The sequence below is a fragment of the Diadema antillarum genome, unplaced genomic scaffold, assembly GCF_040938485.1.
Source record: "Diadema antillarum isolate AM-2024a unplaced genomic scaffold, OU_Dant_1.0 seq00002190_RagTag, whole genome shotgun sequence".
Taxonomy (NCBI): Eukaryota; Metazoa; Echinodermata; class Echinoidea; order Diadematoida; family Diadematidae; genus Diadema; species Diadema antillarum.
This window is the reverse complement of record NW_027272827.1, coordinates 21832-45122: the sequence shown is the minus strand read 5'-3', so window position 1 is coordinate 45122 and position 23291 is coordinate 21832. Positions and strand designations below refer to the sequence as shown.

General features: G+C 42.2%; 1 protein-coding gene across 1 annotated transcript in view; it reads left to right on the top strand.

The window, feature by feature from the left end:
* Positions 1-2059: 2059 nt before the first annotated feature.
* The window catches only part of LOC139714199 (uncharacterized), a gene marked incomplete at its 5' end in the record, with an annotated part of 43036 nt that continues 21804 nt past the window's right edge, over positions 2060-23291 (top strand). The window contains 4 exons of the mRNA XM_071625914.1: positions 2060-2206; positions 5313-6464; positions 7151-7489; positions 19766-19960. Coding sequence (XP_071482015.1) covers positions 2060-2206; positions 5313-6464; positions 7151-7489; positions 19766-19960 — 1833 coding nt within the window. The remainder of the gene's footprint in view (positions 2207-5312; positions 6465-7150; positions 7490-19765; positions 19961-23291) is intronic.

Genomic DNA, 23291 nt, shown 5'->3' with positions numbered 1-23291 from the left:
AGCACACATGACCACTGTGGTACGTAGATGTGCATACTTACTCTTTCGTTAATTGTTGATCAATGCATTGCCATGGTAATGGCATATTTTGAATGAAAATCATACAAAAATATTGTGGATTCAGTTAACTCCCTCAGTCTTTGAGCATTTAGCTTGAAATTTGGCACATGTGACCACTATAGCGTATAGATGTGCAGACTTAATCTTTTGTCAGTGTCAAACAATGCATTGCCATGGTAACAGCATTTTTTCACTTAAAAGTATACAAAAATATTGTGGATTCAGCTAACTCCCTCAGTCTTTGAGCATTTGGCTTGAAATTTTGCACATGTGACCACTATAGTATATAGATGTGCAAACTTAATCTTTCGTCAGTGGTGAACAATGCGTTGCCATGGTAACAACATCTTTTCATTGAAAAGCATTAAAAAAATATTGTGGATTCAGGTAACTCCCTCAGTCGTTGAGCATTTAGCCTGAAATTTGGCACATGTGACCACTATAGTATGTAGATGTGCATGCTTAATCTTTCGTCATTGTTGATCAATGTGTTGCCATGGTAACAGCATATTTTGAATGAAAATCATACAAAAATATTGTGGATTCAGTTAACTCCCTCAGTCTTTGAGCATTTAGCTTGAAATTTGGCACATATGACCACCATAGCATATAGATGTGCGAACTTAATCTTTTGTCAGTGTTGAACAATGCGTTGCCATGGTAACAGTTTTTTTTAAACTAAAAAGCATACAAAAATATTGTGGATTCAGCTAACTCCCTCAGTCTTTGAGCATTTAGCTTGAAATTTGGCACACCTCACCACTTTGGTATGTAGATGTGCAAGCTTAATCTTTTGTTAAATTGTGGATTAATACATTTCCATGGTAACAGCATATTTTGAATGAAAATTATATACAAATATTGTGGATTCAGGTAACTCCCTTAGTCTTTAAGCATTCGGCTTGAAATTTGGCACATGTGACCGCCATAGTACAGAGATATGCAAACTTCATATTTCATCATTGTTGAACAATGTGTTGCCACGGTAACAGTGTATTTTGAATGAAAATCATACAAACATTTTGATTCTCCTAACTCTCAGTTTTAGAGCATTTTGGCTTCAGATTTGGCACATGTTACCTCTACATTATCTAGATGTGCAAAAATCATCTTTTGTCAGTGTTAAAATGTATTGCCATGGTAACATATTTTGAATGGAAATGATACACTAATATTGTGAATTCAACGAAGCCCATCAGCCTTTTAGCATTTGGCTTGAAATTTGGCACATGTGACGGCTATGATATATAGTTGTGCAAACTTCATTTTTTCTTAATGTCCAACATTGTGTTACCATGGTAACACAATTTTTTTAATGAAAATCATAGAAATCGTCAGTTTATTTATCTTGCTCACTCAGTTTTTGAGCATTTGACTTGAGATGTGGGACATGTGACTAACAGCTAGCAATACATTTATTCACTGTTGACCAGTGCATTGCCATGGTAACAATTTTTTTTTCCATTAAAAAGTAAAAAAAAAATTAATCCTGTTTGAGCTAATTCCCTTAGTTGTGGGTGGGGGTATATTAATCACAGTGAGTGGTAGTTCTAGTTTTAGAAAGATGACAGCCCATCATCGAAACTGTCATAGGTAAAAGACAATTGGATGTGTTTAGAGAACTCTTTATCTTTATTCATCGCCCATCCTTATGAACTCATTTTGCAATTACTATGCATGATTGTCACAGCTGCAAAGCAGTTGCAACTCCGTATGGGTTTGCGGCTGCTGTATGCAGCTTCATATACACTGCAGGATATAAAAAAAGGTGGCCCCTGGCTGTGTTAGATAGGTGGCCACTATGCTCAGGGTTTTTGATTATGGCTTTTCTCTCAGGGATTTTCAGTTGCTGTATATGGCAGGTGGCCACTTAGGCAGGTTTGAATGTATGTTCTCAGATTGGTTATGAACCTTGATTATATTTTATTTTTAGGTTTCTTCAGTTCGAAAGGAGAATGGCTGTAAGATTTACTCCAATAATCTTGCTCTTCCTTGGCAGGTTGTTAGCATAAGAGCTGAAAAGGAGAAGCTGGAAGGCAGACTCTTTATCCTGGAGCATGAACAAGAGACAGCAGTATGCAGTCTTGAAGAAGCCAAGGAGAGAAACATGATGCTGGAAAAGCAAGTAATGGAACTGGAACAAAGGGTGAGTTTTTAAATCAGAGAACTTTAGCATGCTGGCCAAGATATCTGTAATGCCAGTGTCATTTGTGCCTCTTTCTAGACAGAAGTCAGCACCTTCATGCAGGTTCAAGGCAAATCTTTTTTTTTTTTTGGTAATTCCACATTAATTTTTTCTGTGGTTAAAACAAATCTAAGACACCATGTCTACTGAAAAATCTGGGTAGTACTTACAATTGAAAGTCCCATCAGCAGATGCACAGATAGTATACAAATATAAGGCCTGACCAGGCCTGAGAGGTTCTGGTTGAAACTATATGCGTGAGGTGACTTCAGTAGTACTATTTTCTGAGGGATGCAGCCCCGAAGAAAATAGTGCTACTTAAGTCACCGAAGGCACATAGTTTATCCGATGCCTCAAATAATGGTCTGGTATATGTAATATATCCCTCCCAAATTATTTCAAGAGTAACAGTACACGCTAAGTGTATGCATGGTCTGCTGGTGCGCGATACCCATTCATTTGTATGTGAAAACCCAACCTGTCTTTTCACGAAGTGAAGATGCTGTTAACCTGAAATTTTACACATTCATTAAGCACATTTTATTCATGACAAATACCAACAGTAAATGCAGTAGGACTATCCTTTCAAAAATTGTCAAAGTTGAAAGCGAATGATGTGTAAGGGATTATTTAATGAAATGTAAAGGGGCCTCTAAAACACACCTAGTCACACTAGTCTTTAAAAAAAAAATCAGTAAAAACTACTAAAAATACATTTCCCGTTCATTAATAAACCCAAACATTACAATTTTATAGAGAAAAAAAAACAACTCTTTCAAATAATATGGAAAACTAAAGATTAACTAGGTTTTCACCCATTTCAACTATTTTGAGTCCTGACGCAAAATCAGGGCACACAACTGTTTGTTGGTTTTGTGATGCACAATCATATGGACACCACATGCCATTGCCAGCATGAACTTGACATGAGGAGGGGATGGGTTGCAGTGAAAACAAACTAGACTTAGAAATTTGTCATAACTGACAAATTAGGTGATCCGTTTAATTTGTGATCAGGGGCAATTGGCCATGCAGTTTCTGTATGTTTATCAGACAACAGATATTCGAACTTGGCATCTTGCGGATGATAAGCTTCAGGTTGTGCTCATATAGAATGAGTATTGCACAAAATCTCTGTAGCTTGAAGCCTGAGTTTCAAATTCAATCACATTCTCAGAAATGATTGCAACCCCCTATTAACAAACAATGGCCATGTGATGGTAGCCCAAAGTGCCAGCTACAACATATCAAAATCGGGGAGAAACTCAATCAAGTATAAGTGAGCTCATTGAATAAAGTCATGTAAATTTCCAATAAAGATAAAAAACAACAATTTTACAAGGGTAACTTCAATCCAATTTTTTTACCATGATGACTTCATCAAATCGAATAATTGTAAGTCCCTAGAATAATTTCAATTGAGAATTTGATAAGCTACAAAATACTGAATTTTGGTACAAATTGATCAAGGATAAGCGAGATCAACAATCAAATAAATTTGAAATCTGATGACGTCATTATGGAATTTCATATTTTTCATTTCATGCAGGAATTTTAGTAACTTTATTTTTGTTTGTAAGACTCAAAGACCCATAAGCTGACATCTAGCCCTCATCAGCTTTCAGAATATGTACAAAATATGCAGGGGTCATCGTCCATCCTAACCAGCTATGATGGATTGAAGATGCACTTTTTTAACACATGTATTACCATTGATGCGCTAACAAGATTTCAACTTTAACAGGCCCGTATGATGTCATATCAAGTCAGATAGATTTGAAATTTGGTGGAAATACTATCCATGAAACAAGAGAAAGATTCCATGCAAAAAAAAAAATATATATATATATATGTATATATATATATATATTATTTTTCCCTGACGGACGCGCAAATACTCGCAAATGATGCATGTGTGCAAAATTTTAAGATGCTCAAAATGGTCTGAAACATATACAAATTTAAATGATTTCTAGCTTGATTGGAGCATTTTGAAAATTTGGCATGTGCATATACACACATATGTGCGTGCCAGCTCTATTTTTTAATTTGAAAATATAAATCATATCATGAAATATGCATCTGCCAATTTTTGCAATAAAATAATGTTTAGAAATAGAGTTACTGGCAATAATGTGATTTTAGAAAATTTGTCATAATGATGTAACAGTTGAGCGTTCACTAAGAAAAAAAAATCAACAGTTTCTTGAGCTCATGATACATATTAAGTGCTGCAAGTTTCAAGAGCTAAAAGCTTGAGCTGTTAGAGATACGCTCTGCACAAGATCTGTACAGAAAGAAAGAAAGAAAGATAAAGAAATAAAGAAATAAAGAATTCATACAGAAACAGAACGTGATCCTTGAGCTTTCACAGATCACCCATATATGAAATTTTATGAAGAGCATATTATGAAGATAAGAGCAAAGTCACAGTTTGTTTTATTTTTCTATTCCAGTCAATATTCAGCTTACAAAATCCTGAGACATATAACTCTGTCGTACAAAAGGGCCCTATGCATCACATTGCTGATTCTTCGTGTTTTGTCTCATCCCTTCCCACATGATTGCATATCATGCCATGACAGACCTTGATTTTCTGGAACACTGAAATATGTTGGTTACCCATGCTCTTATTTCAATATTTTTTCTCCTTATCAATGGTATATCCAAAAATTTCATTTATCATTCCTTATGTAATGTTGACATATATACATGTATGTACTTACATCTTATGTTTTTAAAAATTGTATTTGCAAGTTTTGTTGGAGATGGAAAAGATGAATGAATGAATGAATGAATGAATGAATGAATGAATGAATGAATGAATGAATGAATGAATGAATAAATGAATGAATGAATATACCCACTTAAGGCAAGCTATTTTTATATGATGACCCAATTTTCTAGTTGTTAAAAACAGGAATGCAGATTATCTATTCCTGAGCAATTGATTCGATCAGTGATGAATAAAAGTCAATACCAGTATTGGAAATGTAAATTAGTGATAAAAATGACTAGCTATGGTATATGAACAACTGTTTCCACTCGCATTGCTTTATTAATTCAGTTGCAATTTCGTGAGACAGAACTGAGGGACCTGACTCGCCTACATGAGGAGACTATGCAGGAACTAGGCATGGCACGCTCAAGGGCCAACACCCACACCAGTTCCCTGTTTGATGAGCTAGAGCCTGCTGATCTCACTGGCTATGAGAGCTCTGATGAAGACCTGGATGGAGGCCAGGGGAACTTGAGTACAGGGGTAACTAAGCCCTCTGGCAGCAGCCACACCATTCACAGACAGATGAGCTTGGCAGATGAGCTTGCTGAGTCTCTAGGAGCAATGGAAGCATCTGAAAAGAGTCCTCGACTTAGTAAGAGCTTGAGCTTGGCTGACAAGTTTGCAGATCTAGGTGGAGAGCAAGCTTCACAGCAACAGAAGCAGATGAGCCATGGCAGTGACATACATTCCATGTTCAAACATCAAAGGAGTCTAGCAGAGGAGTTTGCGGACCTTGGTGGAGAGCCATCAGATAGCCCTCATTCTGGAGTTCAGGAGAATGAGGTTAGTTTTGAGGTAGAACATCCAGTTCATGAGAATTTAGTAGGTGAGCAAGCAGAAATGACTGATGGAATTGCTGGTCTTCAGCAGAAAAGCATTAGCCTTGCTGATGAGTTTCAGGCTGAACGAAGTCAACCCCCAAGTTTGACAGAAGAGTTTCCTCAAGCACATTGTGTTCCTCCACTCAAACAACCTAACGTCATGAGTCTTGCTGATGAATTGTTCATGGCATCTGCCTCCGTGCCAGCAATTAAAGTGGACTCATCAAACACTCTGGTTTTCATGACCCCAGCAGACCTCATGGAAGATCAGCAAGATTTTGATGGACAGATCCAGGCAGCTGCCGATAAAGAGGATGAGGAAGATGACATGATGATGAGTGGGATTACAATGGCAAATTCTACCCCCACCCATGGACTTAGCCTAGCAGATGAACTTGCCAATACACACTGGGAGCAGTTACATGATGGAGGAAATGGTGAAGACATTATTGATATTGGCAGTAAGAGAGCTGGAAGGCACAAAGGAAGATTAAGTCAAGGAGGAAGAGACATTCATAATGATGAAGATGACGAGGATGTCATCAATCAGGAGACACCGACAGCCTCACCAAACAGAAGCCCCCAAATGATGGAACTCAGAATGAAGCACAGACAGGTTTGGCAACTCTTCACTCACTCATGTAAACTGATGAATTATATAAATGTGATTCTGGATGTTTTTGATGGGATCAAACTACTCCACTATAGTGTAGAACTTTGGTTGTACTGCAATGATCCTTTTGTTCAATTACATACTAGTAACCTCAGTATCAAAGGGTTTGACTTAAATCCATCAAAAAAGAATCATGCTTTTCGCTGCCAGCCATATAAAAGAATATGCAAGTGATAGTCACATTTCTCCTCATTTTTGTATAAAGATGTAATGATATGTATGCCTATACATATGCCTATAACATAAGTTAGTAATTGTCAAATCCCTTTGATGTTGTCGCAAAGAAACAAAAGAACAAAAAACGTACATGCCTGCTCACTCCCCAAACGTAAAGATAATATGGGCATTGGTGGGGTTGTGACATCCAAGACTTCTAGAAATCTGCTAAAATGATACAGAAAAAAATAAGATCTATATGGCTCATTTAAGATGATTATTGATGACCAGATATTACTCTCTGTCATTCAAAAAGTTGTAAAGATTTCATAATATATTTGTTTTTGTTCATTTTTTCTGTTGGGGGGGGGGGGCTGTATTTCAATGCCTTTAGTGACAATAATCCTCCTTGGGGGAATAATTTTCTCCTAAACATGAAACACATTATTTTTTTGCTTTTCTCTTTAATGTAGATAGAGGATGTGCTTCACAGAGTCCATGTTGATCTGGCTCATATCATCCTTGAGCTGCACTCCCTAGTTCGGCTCCCACTCACTGACCTGGGCATCATGCAGGCCTCTTCTGTTCTACACTCCCTCTCTAATGCCACCCAGCCCCTGGGTATCCAAGAAGGGATTGACAGTGATAACATTGTCAGCATCAATATTGATGTTGACGATGATGATGATTACTCTGTGGTAGGGAGCTGTGATGATGGCAGGAGACCAGAGATGATAGGGGAGAAGGTCAAGTCACAGTTGAGCATTCTGAGGAGCATGCTGAACATTGTGGTGAATGGTTCCCCCCTAATGGTAAGCCCTATGCAATTTTGCTAATAAAAGGTATTCCAGCAACTCGCAAACACCTACTCAAACCAGTTGACAATATGAAACATGGTTTGTAACACGATAGTTTCTGAAAAAAAAAATCTCAGAGGTCACCAAAATCAGATACCTGATGTTTGTGTTTTGCCCTGAGATATATTTCATTTGACTGTGATATATCATTAAGTGTTATGATACCTTTCTTTATTGATGTTTGTGGGTTTTAGACCTGTGTCAGCCATCACCTGCTACAGGTAGGCAGACCAAACAGAATTTAATAGCTCTTCAATGGTTTTGTTTAGATTTTTTATTATTATTTCTTTCTTTATTCCAGGAATGGAATGCTGCAATATATGCACAAACATCAATTTAGGTATAAAATCACACAAACATGTAGGAATTGGACTTAAAGGACAAGTTCACCTTCATAGACATGTGGGTTGAGTGAATGCAGCAATATTAGTAGAACACATCAGTGAGAGTTTGAGCAAAATCGGACAATCCGTTAAAGAGTTATGAATTTTTGAAGTTTCTGCTCAGTCACGGCTGGATGAAAAGACTACTATAGCTTGTGATGTCACATGAGTACAACGATATAAAGAAAGAATAAAGAAAATTCAACATATTTCCATTTCTCTCGCTTAACAAAAGAACTCTCGACTTCTGTCTTTCAGAAGGCAGGGGGAATAATATTACCCTTAACATACGTCTGTAGCAAGTCGAAGAAACGTGCACCTTATTCAAAAAGTAAAGTTTTGTGAAATTCTCTTTTTATTTTCTTTATATAGTTGTACGCATGTGACATCATACACTGTAGTAGTCTTCTCTTCCAGCAGTGACTGCGCAGTTACTTAAAATATTAATAACTTTTGAACGGATTGTCCAATTTTCCTCAAACTTTCACTGATGTGTTCTATTAATATTGCTGCATTCTCTCAATCCTTATGTATATGAAGGTGGACTTGTCCTTTAATACTGAATATAATGTCATTCTCTTTCATTGTGCAATGAGCTAAATATTCGAAACAGAGTTCATGTGTGTTCTCTGACAGCTTTACAATATGAAAGAGTATGAATTCAAGGAGAACTGTGAACTAATGTATTGACTAATTTTGGCCAGTATGTAATGACCATGCATATACCATATGTCAAAAAAAAAAAATGCAATGGGACTTCTGCAATGATAACTTTAAAAATAGTGAATCAATCAAAATGCGATTTCAAGGTATGAAACTATAACTTATAACTGACATCTTACAGAAACCCCATCTAATTTGTTTGAGTGGTCCCAGAGAAATGGGGATCCTTGTCAAGCATGTCAAGAATCCCTTCCCTCCAAGTTTAGTCCATTGTGTTATGGATGCCAAGAGTATCCAAGTGCTAAACTTGGAAGAAACGGACCTGTGACACTCTTTACAATGATCCACATTTCTCTGTGACCAGTTAACCAAATTGAATGGGGTTTTCTGCAAGATGTAGGTATACTTTCATACCCTGAAATAGCATTAAGATTGTTTAATTGTTTGAAAGTTATCAATGCGAAATCCGATTGTAATATTTTGGGGAACATAGGCCGACCATCTGTGATCCATCATCATGAAAGCCTGATGAAGTCACCAATGTTGTGTCTCTTGGTTTTGATAGTTTTTAATATTCCTTATTATGCCTCCGTCATGAAGTGTCACCAGAGGCATTAGGTTTTCAGGTTGTCTGTCTGTCCGTCCATCCTTCCGTCCATCTGTAACTGATTTTGTGGACAGCATAACTTAAAAAACCGTTTGAGGTATCGTAATGAAACTTAGCATAAATATGAATGAGTGGATGAAGTTGTGCATATCAACTTTTGGGTGCACATGCTCAACGTCAAAGGTCAAGGTCAAATTCTCAAAATTTCATTATTTTCTTCATATCTGTACAATATCTGGAGGTATTTTCTTAAAAGTTAGTGTATACCACTATTACCCAATAAAGGTTCTCTAGGAAAAGTTTTGGGCCATTAGGTCAAAGGTCAAGTGAAAAGGCTAAAAATTTCACTTATCTACATTCAATACAACTGGCCACCTGTCTCTCAAAAGTATGCTATTCTTCCGGCTATGCCGAGAAACCCGAGGGCATATAAGCACAGAGAAACCAAAACAAAAAACAGTCACCGCGCGCACCCTCCATGCGCCCGCCGCACACGGAGGCGGTGTGCGAGAGACCGCCATTGAATCATCTTTTTTTTACCGCTCGCGACCCGCAGAGTGCACACGTCTGCTACATCGCTCTCCTCCTTTGCTACCTCGTGTGTTCTGACAAGCTCACCCGACCGGTTGGTTCGACTTGCGACACTAAGGTCAGACCCACCCTTTTTTTCCTCTCGGTAGCTCAAAATAACCTACGGTTATTCAGCAGACTCGTAATTTACCTGCTTAGATATAAATCACGGCGGTAAATTTCCATTTGGTACAGAGAGACCACGGCCTCCGCCCTGGCTTCTCCTCCGGGCAGGACACCTTAGGCTACGAGCGTTTATCTTAAGTAAAGGTTTAGTCACGCTCTCAGCCCTCCCGGCGGCTGTTATTTCTTACGAAAATTGCTTAAATTTCTTGCCGCCGTTTTGTTTGTACATGTTGTCAATGCCGTACCACGGTACAGCGTGGATGGGCCTTGGTACTTTTCCATTCGAGCCGTATGGCTCGCCGCGGTGGGCGTATTCTACCATCCTCCCGCTTGTCTTTACTTCGGTTGGACGTAGAAAAATTTATTTTCTTGTCTCTTGGATCCTTGAACTCACTTGTCGGGCTCCTTGAACTCTTCCTCCCGTAACAGGGCCCTCCAACCTTACCTTGCCCTAGGCTGGGGGGGCCTGGGGTTCCCCCCGTACCGAGCCCCATCCTTACTTATGGCTTAAGATTGTACTTTATGGGGAGTAAACTCTTCTAGTTTTCTGCGATGTCTCTTGTTTATCTCAAAATGTTTAAACAAATGTTGTAGGCCTTCGGGGAACGAAACTCTATCCCATCTGTAAACCAGGTCTTCCGTTACCTAAGTACAGTATATATGTATATATTTATATGCATACACCTATACTGCATTTGTTGTCTTGACTCACCTTTTTTATCACGTTCCTTCCCGTTGTCCTCCCCTACAGTCACTACCATGATGCCTCGCTAAGCGACACCTATTGCCGTCCTCTTTCCGAGGCGACTCGCGCTGCGCGCGATCCTGCAACCGCGCAGCGCCGTGCGAAACATGCGGAGGTGGACGCCTACTGCGCAGGAGGATAGGGAGGCCTGGCTACCTGCCAAAAATGATCAGCCCCGCCGCCTCCCAGCCCCGTGGAGCCATCGGGCTCGCTGGTCCCATCGCGACCCAACCCGCTCCCCCCTCCCGCCCCACCCAAAGCAGCTCTCGGCGTCAGATACCGACCCCGACGAGTCTTGAACCTGGTTACCCTCCACACATTCGTCTCAAGACGTAGGACTCCCCCTCCTACTTCACGTCTGCGCCGCGCCGTGCAGTGTCCGACCGCACACCGGCGGTGCCCCCTCCCCGTTCGCCAGCGCCGCCCAGTCTTCGAGCGCTTTGGGTGCACGGGGCCTGCCGCTCCGTCGGCCCTGGTCCCTCGCTGGGTTGGCCGCATCCCCCCACGGGTGAACCCACCCTCCCAGAATCAACAGAGGGCTCCGAACTGGAGCTTCCCTTCCAGTGGGCTAGGAAGCGCAGACGCCGCGCTCCTTGCCCCCGCCCCACCAGCCCCCAAGTGCTCCCGCTCAAGCTTGGGTCCCCCGCTGGGTTGGTCACATCCGCCCACGGGTGAATCTACCCTACCAGAACCTACGGAGGGCTCCGAGCCGGAGCCCCCCACCCAGCGAGCTAGGTAGCGCACACGTTGCACTCCCTGCCCATCCTTCTTGGGCGGCTATGGCAAGCCACTTAAGCATGAAATATTAAAGATAACAGTAAAGACAGTAGGGATTCATACTAAATGTTTCTCCCTAATTGCTGATGCTTTATGCCTATACTTGTACTGCTATCTTTCACCACTTACAGGTGGTAAGTATGGTTGATCCTGCCTTCCCCCTTACACTGGTGGTAAGTATTTCACTGATTTACACACGTTTTCCTTTACAGTGAAAAACGCAGCGCCGCTGCAACAATGCACGCGCGCAACTCCGCGCAGTGAGACACGAGTTGATCAGCGGCCCCCCGGGACTCCCCGGAGCCCGGGCTCGCCGCATGAGTTGTACCGCTGAGGCCAGCAGTCGTGGACCCTCCCGGCTCAGTTGCCTTCGCGTGTGCTCACCTGGAGCCCACTCCTGTACCATCAGTTCTCGCGTCCGCCTCGCCTCTGACTCAGACTGGCTCACCGTCTGACTCAGACCATCAGGATGGCTGAATGCCCCCTTCCCGCTGTCACATCTGAGCAAGTCATGTGGGCAGTGCTCTTTCCCTGCCTGGCTGGCTATAATGATCGCCGACAGAGGAGACCTTTTGCCATTTTTCACTGTAGGATCGGCACCCTACGGCGCTCCTCACCAGATCCATCATGCGCCTAGCAGCCTATACGGGAGACTTGGCCAACCGCTCGGTGCGGGCCGTCCCGCTAGCGGTCACCACCTGAGGACCGCTCCCTCTTGGCCTTCCCTGCTTATCACCCCTCTCTGAGCCTCTGTGGCAGCAGTCTACGCGAGCGGCACTGTACACCCCGTGCCGTCGCCGTGACCTAACACTGCGTGCGCTCGGCTTCTCCAAGCGCCTCAGCGCTCAGCTAACATGGGGAGCCCCCTTCGAGGGGCCACACCTGTTCTCCGGCCAATGCGTGCCTCGGCTTCATGAGGAAAAGCTGTCCGGCAAAAGGCGAGAGAGCTCAACTCGCACCTGCGCCGCTTCTCTCACCGCGGTCGTGGCGCCTCTCGGTGCCCAGCCCCACCCGAGCACCCTCCCCCTGCCGGTGGCCCCTGCCCCAGCCCCGAGGGTTGACGCGACCACCGGGCAGCGGTGCCGCGGACGTGGCTCATCTCGCACCGGTTCCTGCAACCCCGCCAAGCAGCGTCCGGCTCTTGGAAAGCCAAGCCCGAGTTTGTGACAGGTGGGACGCGTGGGGCAGTAACTTACTAGCCTTCGCCCCCGCCTGGCGTGTTGTCACTTGTACGGAGTGGTTACTCCGTAGACCTCACACATGATCTTCCTGTAGGGGCCCTCTGCCCCCCCCCCCGCCGAAGCTGGCAGAATGCCAGGTCCTCGCCAGTGAGATAGCATCCCTGCTTGCGAAGGGGGAAGGGGGCGGTCGAGGAGATCCCAGACCACCCACGCCCCTCCCCATCCTTCTTGTGCTCAAGCGCTTGGGCGTTTTTCGCATGATTCCCAACCTCAAATGCATCAATCTTTCGTGTCCGTTCCATCCTTTGGAATGGAAACCATCGTGTCGTTCCTACCCCTTCTCCCCCCGAGACTGGTCGGTATCGATCGACTCGCAGGACGCGTACCTCCACGTACCCTCAGCCGCAAGACAGAGGGCAATGCATATCGATACGAAGCCCTCCCATTCGGGCTCAGGTCCTCCCCGCAGCTCTTCACGCGCTTAGCTACCGCCATAGTGGGCTTTCTTCGTCAACACGGCCTTCACGTGTATTACTATCTCAACGATTGTTGCTAGTGGCTGCGTCACCACAGCTTCTCAATCATCAGCTGTGGCTCCTTCGTGAGATCGTACAGCGCCTTGGCTGGCTCGTGACCGTGAGAAATCCAAACTTACTCCACGCAACACCCCACTCCCTCGGCGCAGTGATTGATACCCCGCAGGGTCTGCCCTGACCGACCCCTCAGCGTATTGGCACCTTCGTGAGCACCGCTCGCTTGCTCAGCACCAGGAACAGCGCCCCAGCCTGGTTTGGCTTCGCTTTCTGGGGCTTCTAGCCAGCCTCATAGACTTACTACCTGACTGCAGCCTGCGCATGCGCCCCCTGCAGTTCCACCTGTTGGAGCTTTACACTATGCACCGCGACCCCCTGCCCAAGCCCATCCCCGGCTCCCCACACGCCTGTACCCTGCTTTGATTGTGGAGTGTGGCTGCCTCCCTCTCACAGGGCAAGCCCTTCCGCACGGCTTCCCCGTCTTACACAGTGACGACTGATGCCTCCCTGCAGGGCTGGGGTGCTCACCACCATGGGCGGCCTGCCCATGGCACGTGGGCCCCCCCCCCCCCATGTCACTCATCAACATATCAACCTGCTGGAAAGGCGGGCGGTACTACTCGCGCTCCGCCCCTCATCCGTATGGACAACATCACTATTGCCGCGTACCTCAAAGGCCAGGAGAACACACGTCCTTGCAGCTGCACACCCTAGCTGCTCAGCTCTGGACGTGGCGCCGGGCCAAGGCAGTCTCGCCGATTGCCTCATACAGCCCCGGCGACAAAAATCTCATTGCCGATTTCTTATCACGGGGGCAACATCGCCCCTCCGAGTGGACTCCCCACAGAGATGTAGCCCACTCGCTCAGTCAGAGTCTAGGGCCGTTCGACATAGATCTTTCCACGTCAGCCCCCAACACCTGGCTCCCGCGGTACTGCTCATGAGTGCAGGACCCGGCAGCCACGGCACTCGATGCGGTCTCGCTGAGTTGGAGGCTCCTGTGCATGTACGCGTTCCCCCTATCCCTCTCCTACCCCGCGTCCTCCAGGAGATCCGGGAGGATCAGGCGACACTGGTGCTCATCGCACTGATGTGGCCGTAGAGGGTTTGGTACCCACAGCTGAGGAGCCTGGTAGTGGGACTTCTGATCCCACTACTGCTCCGGCCAGACTTCCTCTCCCAGCCCATCTCAGGAGCCCTACACCTCTGCCTCCACCATCTGCGCCAGACTGCTTGGCCCTTATTCAGGGACGCCAGGACGGCGGCCGGCCTCTCTGAGAGCGCCGCCTCCCTGGTAGCAGTTTCACATAGACAATCTACCACCCAAACCTACAACTCCTGTCTTGCAGGTTTCTTTGATTGGTGTCAGGAGCGCAGGATCCAGCCCCGCTCCACCCCTTAGAAAAAATCGCGGACTTCCTGATCCATCTCTTTGATAAAGGCTTAGCGCTAGCCACGATCAGAGGTTATAGAACGGCCATAGCGGCCATATATGCCGGTTTTGCCGATGGCTCGTCCGTCACTAACTCTGCCTCGCTGACGCGCCTCTCCAAGGCAATTTTCCTCCAACGGCCCCCTTCGCACAGACTCCTTCCTCGCGGAGCCTGCCGAAGGTTCTCAAAGCGCTCTCAAAAAGACCCTTCAAGCCCTTCGCTGAGGCATCTCTCAGAGACCTCACCATTAAGTCTGTCGTCCTGTTAGCCATAGCCTCAGGACAGAGAAGATCCACGATCCACGCCCTTTCCACTGCGCCTGGCCACATCTGTTGGGAAAGGAGTGCCGTTCGCCTCATCCCACGCGCCGACTTCATAGCCAAAAACCAATCAGCTTCTTCGGGGCCAGTTGAGATCCTCCTTCGTCCTCTCGCAGACCTGCCTTCGGTCCCCGAGGACAAAGTATGGTGCCCAGTTCGCGCGCTAAAATGCTACCTAGCGCGTACGAAACCTAAGCGGCAGGGCGAGCAGCTCTTCGTAATTTCTAAAGAGCCTTCACGCCCGCCTCACGTGATACCATCTCCACGTGGATCGTGGCGGCATTCAAAGCCACAGGCCCGGCGGCTCTTATCTCAAATGCCTCGCCGTGCGCCCACGACACTCGCGGCATTAGTGCCTCCTGGGTGCTCTTCGACGGCGTCCCCCTTGAGATCCAGTCTACAGCATACTGGTCCTCCTCTAACACCTTCACCTCTTTCTATCTGAAGGACATACCCGCCTCCGAAGTCTCCTTTCAACGTGGAGCCTTCACAGGGACCCCAAAAACCTAAACACCCTCCCTCCGGGCCTCGACAGCCGGCCACCCACATCTGTGCCGGTCTAGCATACTTTTGAGAGACAAGCGGCCAGTTGTATTGAATGTAGATCAGAAGAATCAGTAGTGATTCTCTTATCTACGAGTTACAACTGGCCGCCTGTCTCAGGCGCCCGCCCACCGTCCCCTCGCCTCGCTTCGCACCGGGCTGTGGCTCCTGTCGGAGGGCCCGCTTCTGCGCTACTAAAGAGGATGATTCAATGGCGGTCTCCCGCACGCCACCTGCGTGCGCGGCGGGCGCACGGAGGGTGCGCGCGGTAAGTGACTGTTTTTGTTTTGGTTTCTCTGTGCTTATATGCTCTCGGGTTTCTCGGCGTAGCCGGAAGAATAGCATACTTTTGAGAGACAGGCGGCCTGTTGTATCTCGTAGATACAAGAATCACTACTGATTCTTCTGTTTTCTCTTTATCTTGAAAATTGCTCAAGTTATTTTCATGGAACTTAGTACATATGCATGTACTGCCTTACAGTGATTCTCCCTGGACATTATTGGGTCATGGGTTCAAAGGTCAAGGAAAAATGATAAAGTTGCACCTTTTTTGCCCATATCTTGGAAATGGCTCAAGATATTGTCATGAAATAAGTACATATGCATATACTGCCTGACAGTGACTCTCTCAGGAAATTTGGGGTCATTGGGTCAAAGGTCAAGGCTCAAAGGTCAGGCTAAAATACTACAATTCTACTATGTAATGCTGAATTTGTACTTTTTCTCCGTATCTCGGAGATTACTCAATGCATAGAAATAGTAAATTAGGTATATACATGCATTATTGCACAATGATTCTGTAGGGAAATATTTTGGCCATGGCGTCTTAGGTCACGGGAAAATGTTTAAATGTCACAATTTTTCCCATTTTTTTTTTTTTAAAGCTCAAAGTATTGTTATGAAAATGGAAGTTACCAGTTGATAATTATTTGAAGAATTGAAGGCCATATGGTCAAAGGGCAAGGATCAAAGGTCAAATGCTCAAATCCCTGAATACCTGCTCTGTTAAAGGCATTATTTACCCTTTGCAGATGTAACAAAAATCAAGCTTTAGTGCTTTAGAATAGTTCTAAAATGTGAGCTAGGGATAGAAACAACCAATGTAACAATTTGAATCAGATGAGTATAATCAGTGTTATTGTTTGATATACAAAATGTCAACAATAGTTATAATAAAAATGTTTCCAGACTAAACCATCTTCAGTTATGGTTTAGTAGGGAAAATGGTGATACCTCCTTATGTTTTAGGCCTTATTACAAAATTTTTTATATGGTAGGATGTTTTGTGATACAGCTGACGTACACATATGGGTAATTCCATAAAATAGGGACCCACTTTGTGACATGCCTATTTTGCCAATAAAATCAGAAAATCAGATTTTTGTTCAACATAACTTTAAAAAACATTCATATTGAGTAAGTTCCTTGAAAACTGACTGAAAATTAACATTCTAAACTGAAATTGAAGGAAGTCAGCATACCAAATTGCAGTGTATGGGGAAAAACTGGTTCACCATGTAAAAGGGACACCATTAGTGTCCCCCTTACACGGTGAACCATCCATTTTGGCATCTTACCACATATTTCAAACTAGTTTTATGTTTGTTTCAATAGAAGTGATTATTTTGAAGTAAGAAATTAACTATACTATTGAAAAAATTACACAACCCCTATTTTTGGCGCGGAAAAAGATTCTTCAATGTTTCTCGTGTAAGGGGGACACCAAATATTATTTTTGCATTTTTTTTTTCAAATTAATAGAGTGGTCAATTTTTTATACCTGTTACAAAGAAACCACAGCTACATTGTAAAATATGCCAACGAGGAGCAATTATTGTCGTGATAAGACACAAAAAATTAGCTATCACAGTGCCCCGACGTAATATTTAGGGGGACACCAAAGCCACGTGTGTGAAAATTATAATTTGGTCTTTTTTTCAAATTCATTCATTTTACCCCAATTTTCTCTTGAAATCTTTTAAACTATGTGATTGCTACCAAAATAACAACAAACAGTTCAACACTGGTCCTTGATATGGATTCCACACTCATGAATTAAGGTTTCTCGTGTGAGCAATTATGGGGACACCAAAACTTTAGCGTGAAACGTCTTTCTTGGGATTTACATGCGCAAATGTGTATCAATTGATGCATGAAATATATTTATAGTGTTCAAAATTTGCTCGTCTTTTATCATTTTTGACCCCTTAAAATAGAGTTTAATCCACAAACAAGCTGTAAATCTGTCTAACTGGTGTTACAGTAAAATGTCACTTAATTTTGCCCAAAAACGTTGTGATTCTGTACTTTTTGTCAAAATTCATGTGGAACTTTGAAGAAGCAATTTCTATATTTTACTTTGAAAAGGAAGATACCTGAATAAGAGTATTCAGAAGTGAAATTGATTTAGGGTATGTAATTTTTAAGCAATGACAATATGAAGCAAATAGAAGGGCATTTAACTAGTGGGACCCTTTTTAATGGAATTACCCAATCCATATGCATCAAATGTGATATCTCAAACATTTTTAAAATCACTGCTCCTAATGGTACACAGTACCTTTAAACAATTTAGCCATCCATCCAAATGAAATCTAGATCAAAGAAAGTAAAAACTGAACACATATGTGACAACTGACAAGCATGCCATTATGATTTTTTTTTTTTGCCAATTATGTGAAACTTTCATATCATATTGTCAAGACATGCTGTAGATGTATTGGGAGAGCCATGCATTATGACGGAGGCATACCAGTTGCCATAGCGACATTTCTAGTTCTCAATAGTGTATCAAATATAACTTATCTCATTTTACTCATTAGATCCTGTCACGAAGACAATCAGAAAGCTGGCAACGAGATAAATAACAGCTTTTAGAAATTGGCATTGAAGTGTAGATATGGCCAGGCATTTAAAAGATTAGACACACAACAGAGAAAGTTTGTTACAATAAAAATTGAAAACCAGGGAGTGACATGTTGCTAACATGAGGTATTTCTTTCTTGAAAATACCCTCAGTTTTATTACTCTATGTTTTCATGTTTTTAAAAAGATAGTGACTTGTTTTATGACGAAGTCATAATTATCATATTTTAACTCAAATCACTGTGTCATACATTTATCACAAGTGTATATGGTTTTACTTTAGCTTAGTATTTTGTTAGCAAGTCACATGTATGTTAAAGTCAAAGAATAATTCCAAAAGTTGCACTCTGGTTTTTCATTTGTGTATTTGATTGGTTCATTTGTATATACTTATGCTTGTTTCTCCGAGTGAGCATATACAGTGAAGGTTTTTGTTACATAGATATACATTTGTATGATATGTTCAGTGGAGGGGTTTTACCTAGGCAATAATATTGGCTAGATCTGCTTGACACATGTTTGAAGTGGAATGACAGATTTTCCAGCAACGTGTGCTTTTGCAGCTGCAATATGCAACTTCCCTCATGTGCTGGGCTTTAACATCTGGAGTACTTGTATTTAAACTTAATGACAAGACAAGGATGCTTGTAGATAAGTAGCAGTCCTCTTCAAATTCATTCCGAAGATTCTTCTGTCAAGTTTTCTCTTTTAATGATTATTTACACAGATGTAGGCCAGCAGTCCTATGCTATCAAGATGCATTACTCACTGACTTTAGTACTTGATAAATACCACTGTCACTGATAGTTACTGTCATGATATAAAGTACTATTCCCCCAGGTAGAAAACTGGTTACTACAGAAGGATCAAGACAAAGTGTGTAATCATCATTCTTTTTCTTTTTTTTTCAGACTATTTGACTTTCTCTTTCCACCGAACTTTCTTTGTAACCTCTCTTTGTAACAGGCAAGAACTGCATGGTCTTGTGACCATTTCTTGGCTGTGGTATAAGTCTGAAGGATTTATTATGGAAATATCAAAATTCATAGCTATGCTGTTCTTTTGTCACAGGAATAATACTGTCAGATGCTCATTTCCGTACTTCATATCACTAGCTTTTTGCTGCTTTGCAATATGTAGGCCCTATGCTGACTGGAAGTATCTCAATCATCTTGATTGGTTCTCTGAAAAATATGATCTAGAACAGGGCTTCCATTGAGAAGAAGGCTTTACAGTAATGCAGAATATGTTTCAGCACTCAATTTTGTATTTTTGAGAGGGTACTGAAATACATTAAATGTCCCCATATTTAATTGAAAATATGCTTTTCTGTATGTATACTATAAAAGAACATTATGCGGCTATTTCCTGAGATGTAGAAAAGAAAATAGTTCAAAAAGCCAGTGCCTGCTAAGAAGCTTGCATAGTACTTCTTTACGAACACTTTACACCTTGCCACAAACAACCACTCCCTTCCTCAACAAGCTGACCAGTGACTGCAAAGCGCATCAGGAGGACTTGGAACGCATTGGTCAGCTGGAGGGTCATGCTGCAGCTCTAGAGAGGGAGCTTGGTGACACACGGCTGCAAGTGGATCTGTTAGAGGCAGAGATTGACCGTTTAGACAAAGTGCTGCTCAGGAAAGATCAGCAAATAGACCGGCTTCAGCGGAGCAAGAAAGTGAGATTGCCAATCAATCCTTGCATACATCTATCCAAATTATCACCAAAACAGCACATTAATAGTTCCAGTATCTGATAAGGTTGACTGGATTTGTTTTCATGATTGAATAGTAATAACCAGTCATTCACACATATATCCACTGTCAACCTACATTAAGTAATGCCAGAATTTTTATGTTCACCATGTTTGTTGTTTGTTTCTTTGTACGCGTGTTTACATGTTCTTATTTGTGTAATGCCTCTACTTGCTTCGAGAAGGAAATGGATGTCATGTCTGCATGTGCTTTATCTATCCTGTTAATGTGTACTCTATCATATTCTCTCTCTGTGCCCTGTTGTGTTACTTTATATTGTGTGTATCTGTCGAAGGAATTCTGATTTTCATTCCAATGTTTTGTAGTTTGCGTAATGTATGTCATCAGCTGAGCATTATACCCTCACTCCCATTACATTAAAAACCTAGTTATAACAAAATGTGCAACATAGTAAAAATTCTTAAGTCCCAAAATTATCATTGAATTCTATGTTGGAAAATTTGCCTTTTTTAGAAAGCAAACTTGGCTCTAGCCAAATTTTTATTATAACGAAGTCATTTCTGAGTGCCGCTGACAAATGTAAACAAAAGAAATGTGCTCTGTTATTAGAAAATGAGGATCACTTTCAAAATTGCAAAGCATAGTAAACATGTACAGAGCATCTCTGCTTGGGCGAATATTTCACATTTTACATTTTTTTTTTATTAGAAATCGCTCGGCGTTCACTTCCTTTGTCACACACAGTTTCCGAGAAGAAACTCTGTCACAGTATTATATGTAAATCCAGAATGAAATAAAGTTAATTGTTATTCTGAATGTTTGTTATTCAGAAACACACAAATTCCATATGCCTAGATGTTCGATAATCCAAAACTGAAAATAGGGTTCACAAACATTTGAGCCGTTTCTGGAAGGTTAATTATTCCTAAGGTTCATCAATCCAAAACCGAAATAGGGTTCGTTATTAAGAACATTTGAGAGGTTATTCTGAAGGTTCACTATTCCTAAGGTTCATCAATCCAAAACTGAAATAAGGTGCATTATTAGGAAGGTATCTACAGAAATGATAGGAATCATTCTTTTCCGTAGGTTTGTTAATCATATTAAGATGAAATAGGTCTGTCAATCCAAAAGTGAAAACTTAAGAAAGTGAATATACTAACAAACCTTCAGAATTACAAACCTTATTAAATCTTTGGGATAATGAGCTTTTTTCATTTTCAGGTTCACAAACCTTCAGAATAACAAACCTTATTTCATTTTCAGATGAACAAACCTTATATCACTTTCTGAATTATGAATTTTTGGAATAATGAAATTTGTATCATGGAACCTTCATAATAACAAACCTTATTTTATTTTTGGATCAACAAAACTTATGGAATAATGAACCTTATTTGAATTTCAGATGAATGAATCTTATTTCATTTTTCAGATTAACAAACCTTTGGAATAGTGAATCTTAGGAATAGCAACAAATCTTCAAAGTAACGAACTGTAGCCAAATCCTAAACCATCACTTTTCATATGTGTTTTCAAACTAAGCATGAAAGTATATACATGTATACAAACAACTTATTCTCTTTCTTTGATACAAGATTTAAACAGAACTAATGAGATTACATTGCATATAATATTGCTTTTCAACGTATGATGAGTATTCAATAAACAACATAGAATGTACACATGGTTTGCATATTTTCATCATATTTCTGTACTCATTCAGTTTTTAACGAAATTTCAATATAACGAAAGAAAAGTGCCGGTCCCAAAGACTTTGTTATAATGGGAATGCACTGTAGGGATATTTGGGGTCAGTGTACATTAATACATTTCATCTTGTCTATGCAAATATTGTCTGACAGTCAGAATGATATTTATGGACTCTGATACTAAAGGAGGGCAGTGCATCACACCTCCAATAAGTTTTGTTTTGTGGGGTTGTTGTTTTTTTTTTATCATTTTCAAGATTAATACAATGTAAAGCATGTCAATGGGATATTATAGTAGCTGTTGTGACAAATGCTTTGGCAAATGTACCAATAATTTATCAATGTACAAGTTGTGTGTTCTCCATAGTGAAACGTAAACTCTTAACCCATTGAGAATGGGCTGATTTTGCTACAGCACGCATTTCCCATAGACACCTGCGTGAGTATACTCAAGACTAGTCTTCCACAAGTTGATGTAAATGCTAACCTGTGTTTACACCATGTTCCTGGTGGCTACGGCAGCCCCATTTGCCCAAAATGTAGTTCACCGTGGGTAGATGAGACATTCTCCTGTTTTCCCTCCTTCGCATTCTAGTCTTGTTCATTCCAATCCTCGCCCTGGTGAACATATGTGACCCGCTACAACAAAAGGATCCGAAAGTCGGGGAGGACAATTTTCTGAAAATGACATGACATTATTCCCTTACTCTTCTAACTGTAATTTCATATATAGCACAACTCATAAAAGTACTCGGTTGCGGAGATACCGATGATTTTATTAGCGCATGTTAAGTGGTTGAGAAAATCAGAGTTTCGAGAAAAAACGCCTTCAAAGTTTTCCTTCCGACGCTATCATGATCAAGTAGAGGCGAGACAGTTTTCACCACTTGACAATCGAAGGCATGCTCCTAGAGACCTCCGCGATGTTCATTCAAGCTTAACACCAGCGGTCTACGCATGACCAATCAGTAATCAGGATGCCACGCACTGACCAATAAGATCATTCCCTCGTTGCTAGAGGCGGAGTCTAGCTGCGGCGCTAAATCCAAATCTTCGGACACGTCTCTCTTACGTTGAAAGTCAGAAAATCATGGCCCAGAAAAACGCTGATTTCTTGCCTTTCCTTTGATCATTTAGCTTTGAAATTTGGACAGATGATAGACAAAACATTAGTCTACAAAATTATGCCAAAAATAGAAATCTGATTGTTTTGACCAATTTTGATGATGTGACTTCAATCTCGATTTTCTCGGCTCAGCCGTCAGCGACTTTAGGATCCTTTTGTTGTAGCGGGTCACATATAGCTATCAGAAGCTGTGATCTCAAGGTGTCTGGTAATGCAAGACTATCAATATTTTCCACCACATCCCGCTACGGACCTCCTGGAAGTTTTGTTACGGCCTATTACGTCCTGTTGTGTTTCATTGCATTCACCCCCGTTTTATCACAGCATACAAGATTCCTCATTAGCTCTGGGACTGCAGTGTCAGATTTTTTTGACAGTTTAAAAAATTGGCACGGCATCCACAACAATCACGACCTGTCACATTTGCCTATCCCATCTCACCGTGTGTTTCATGTC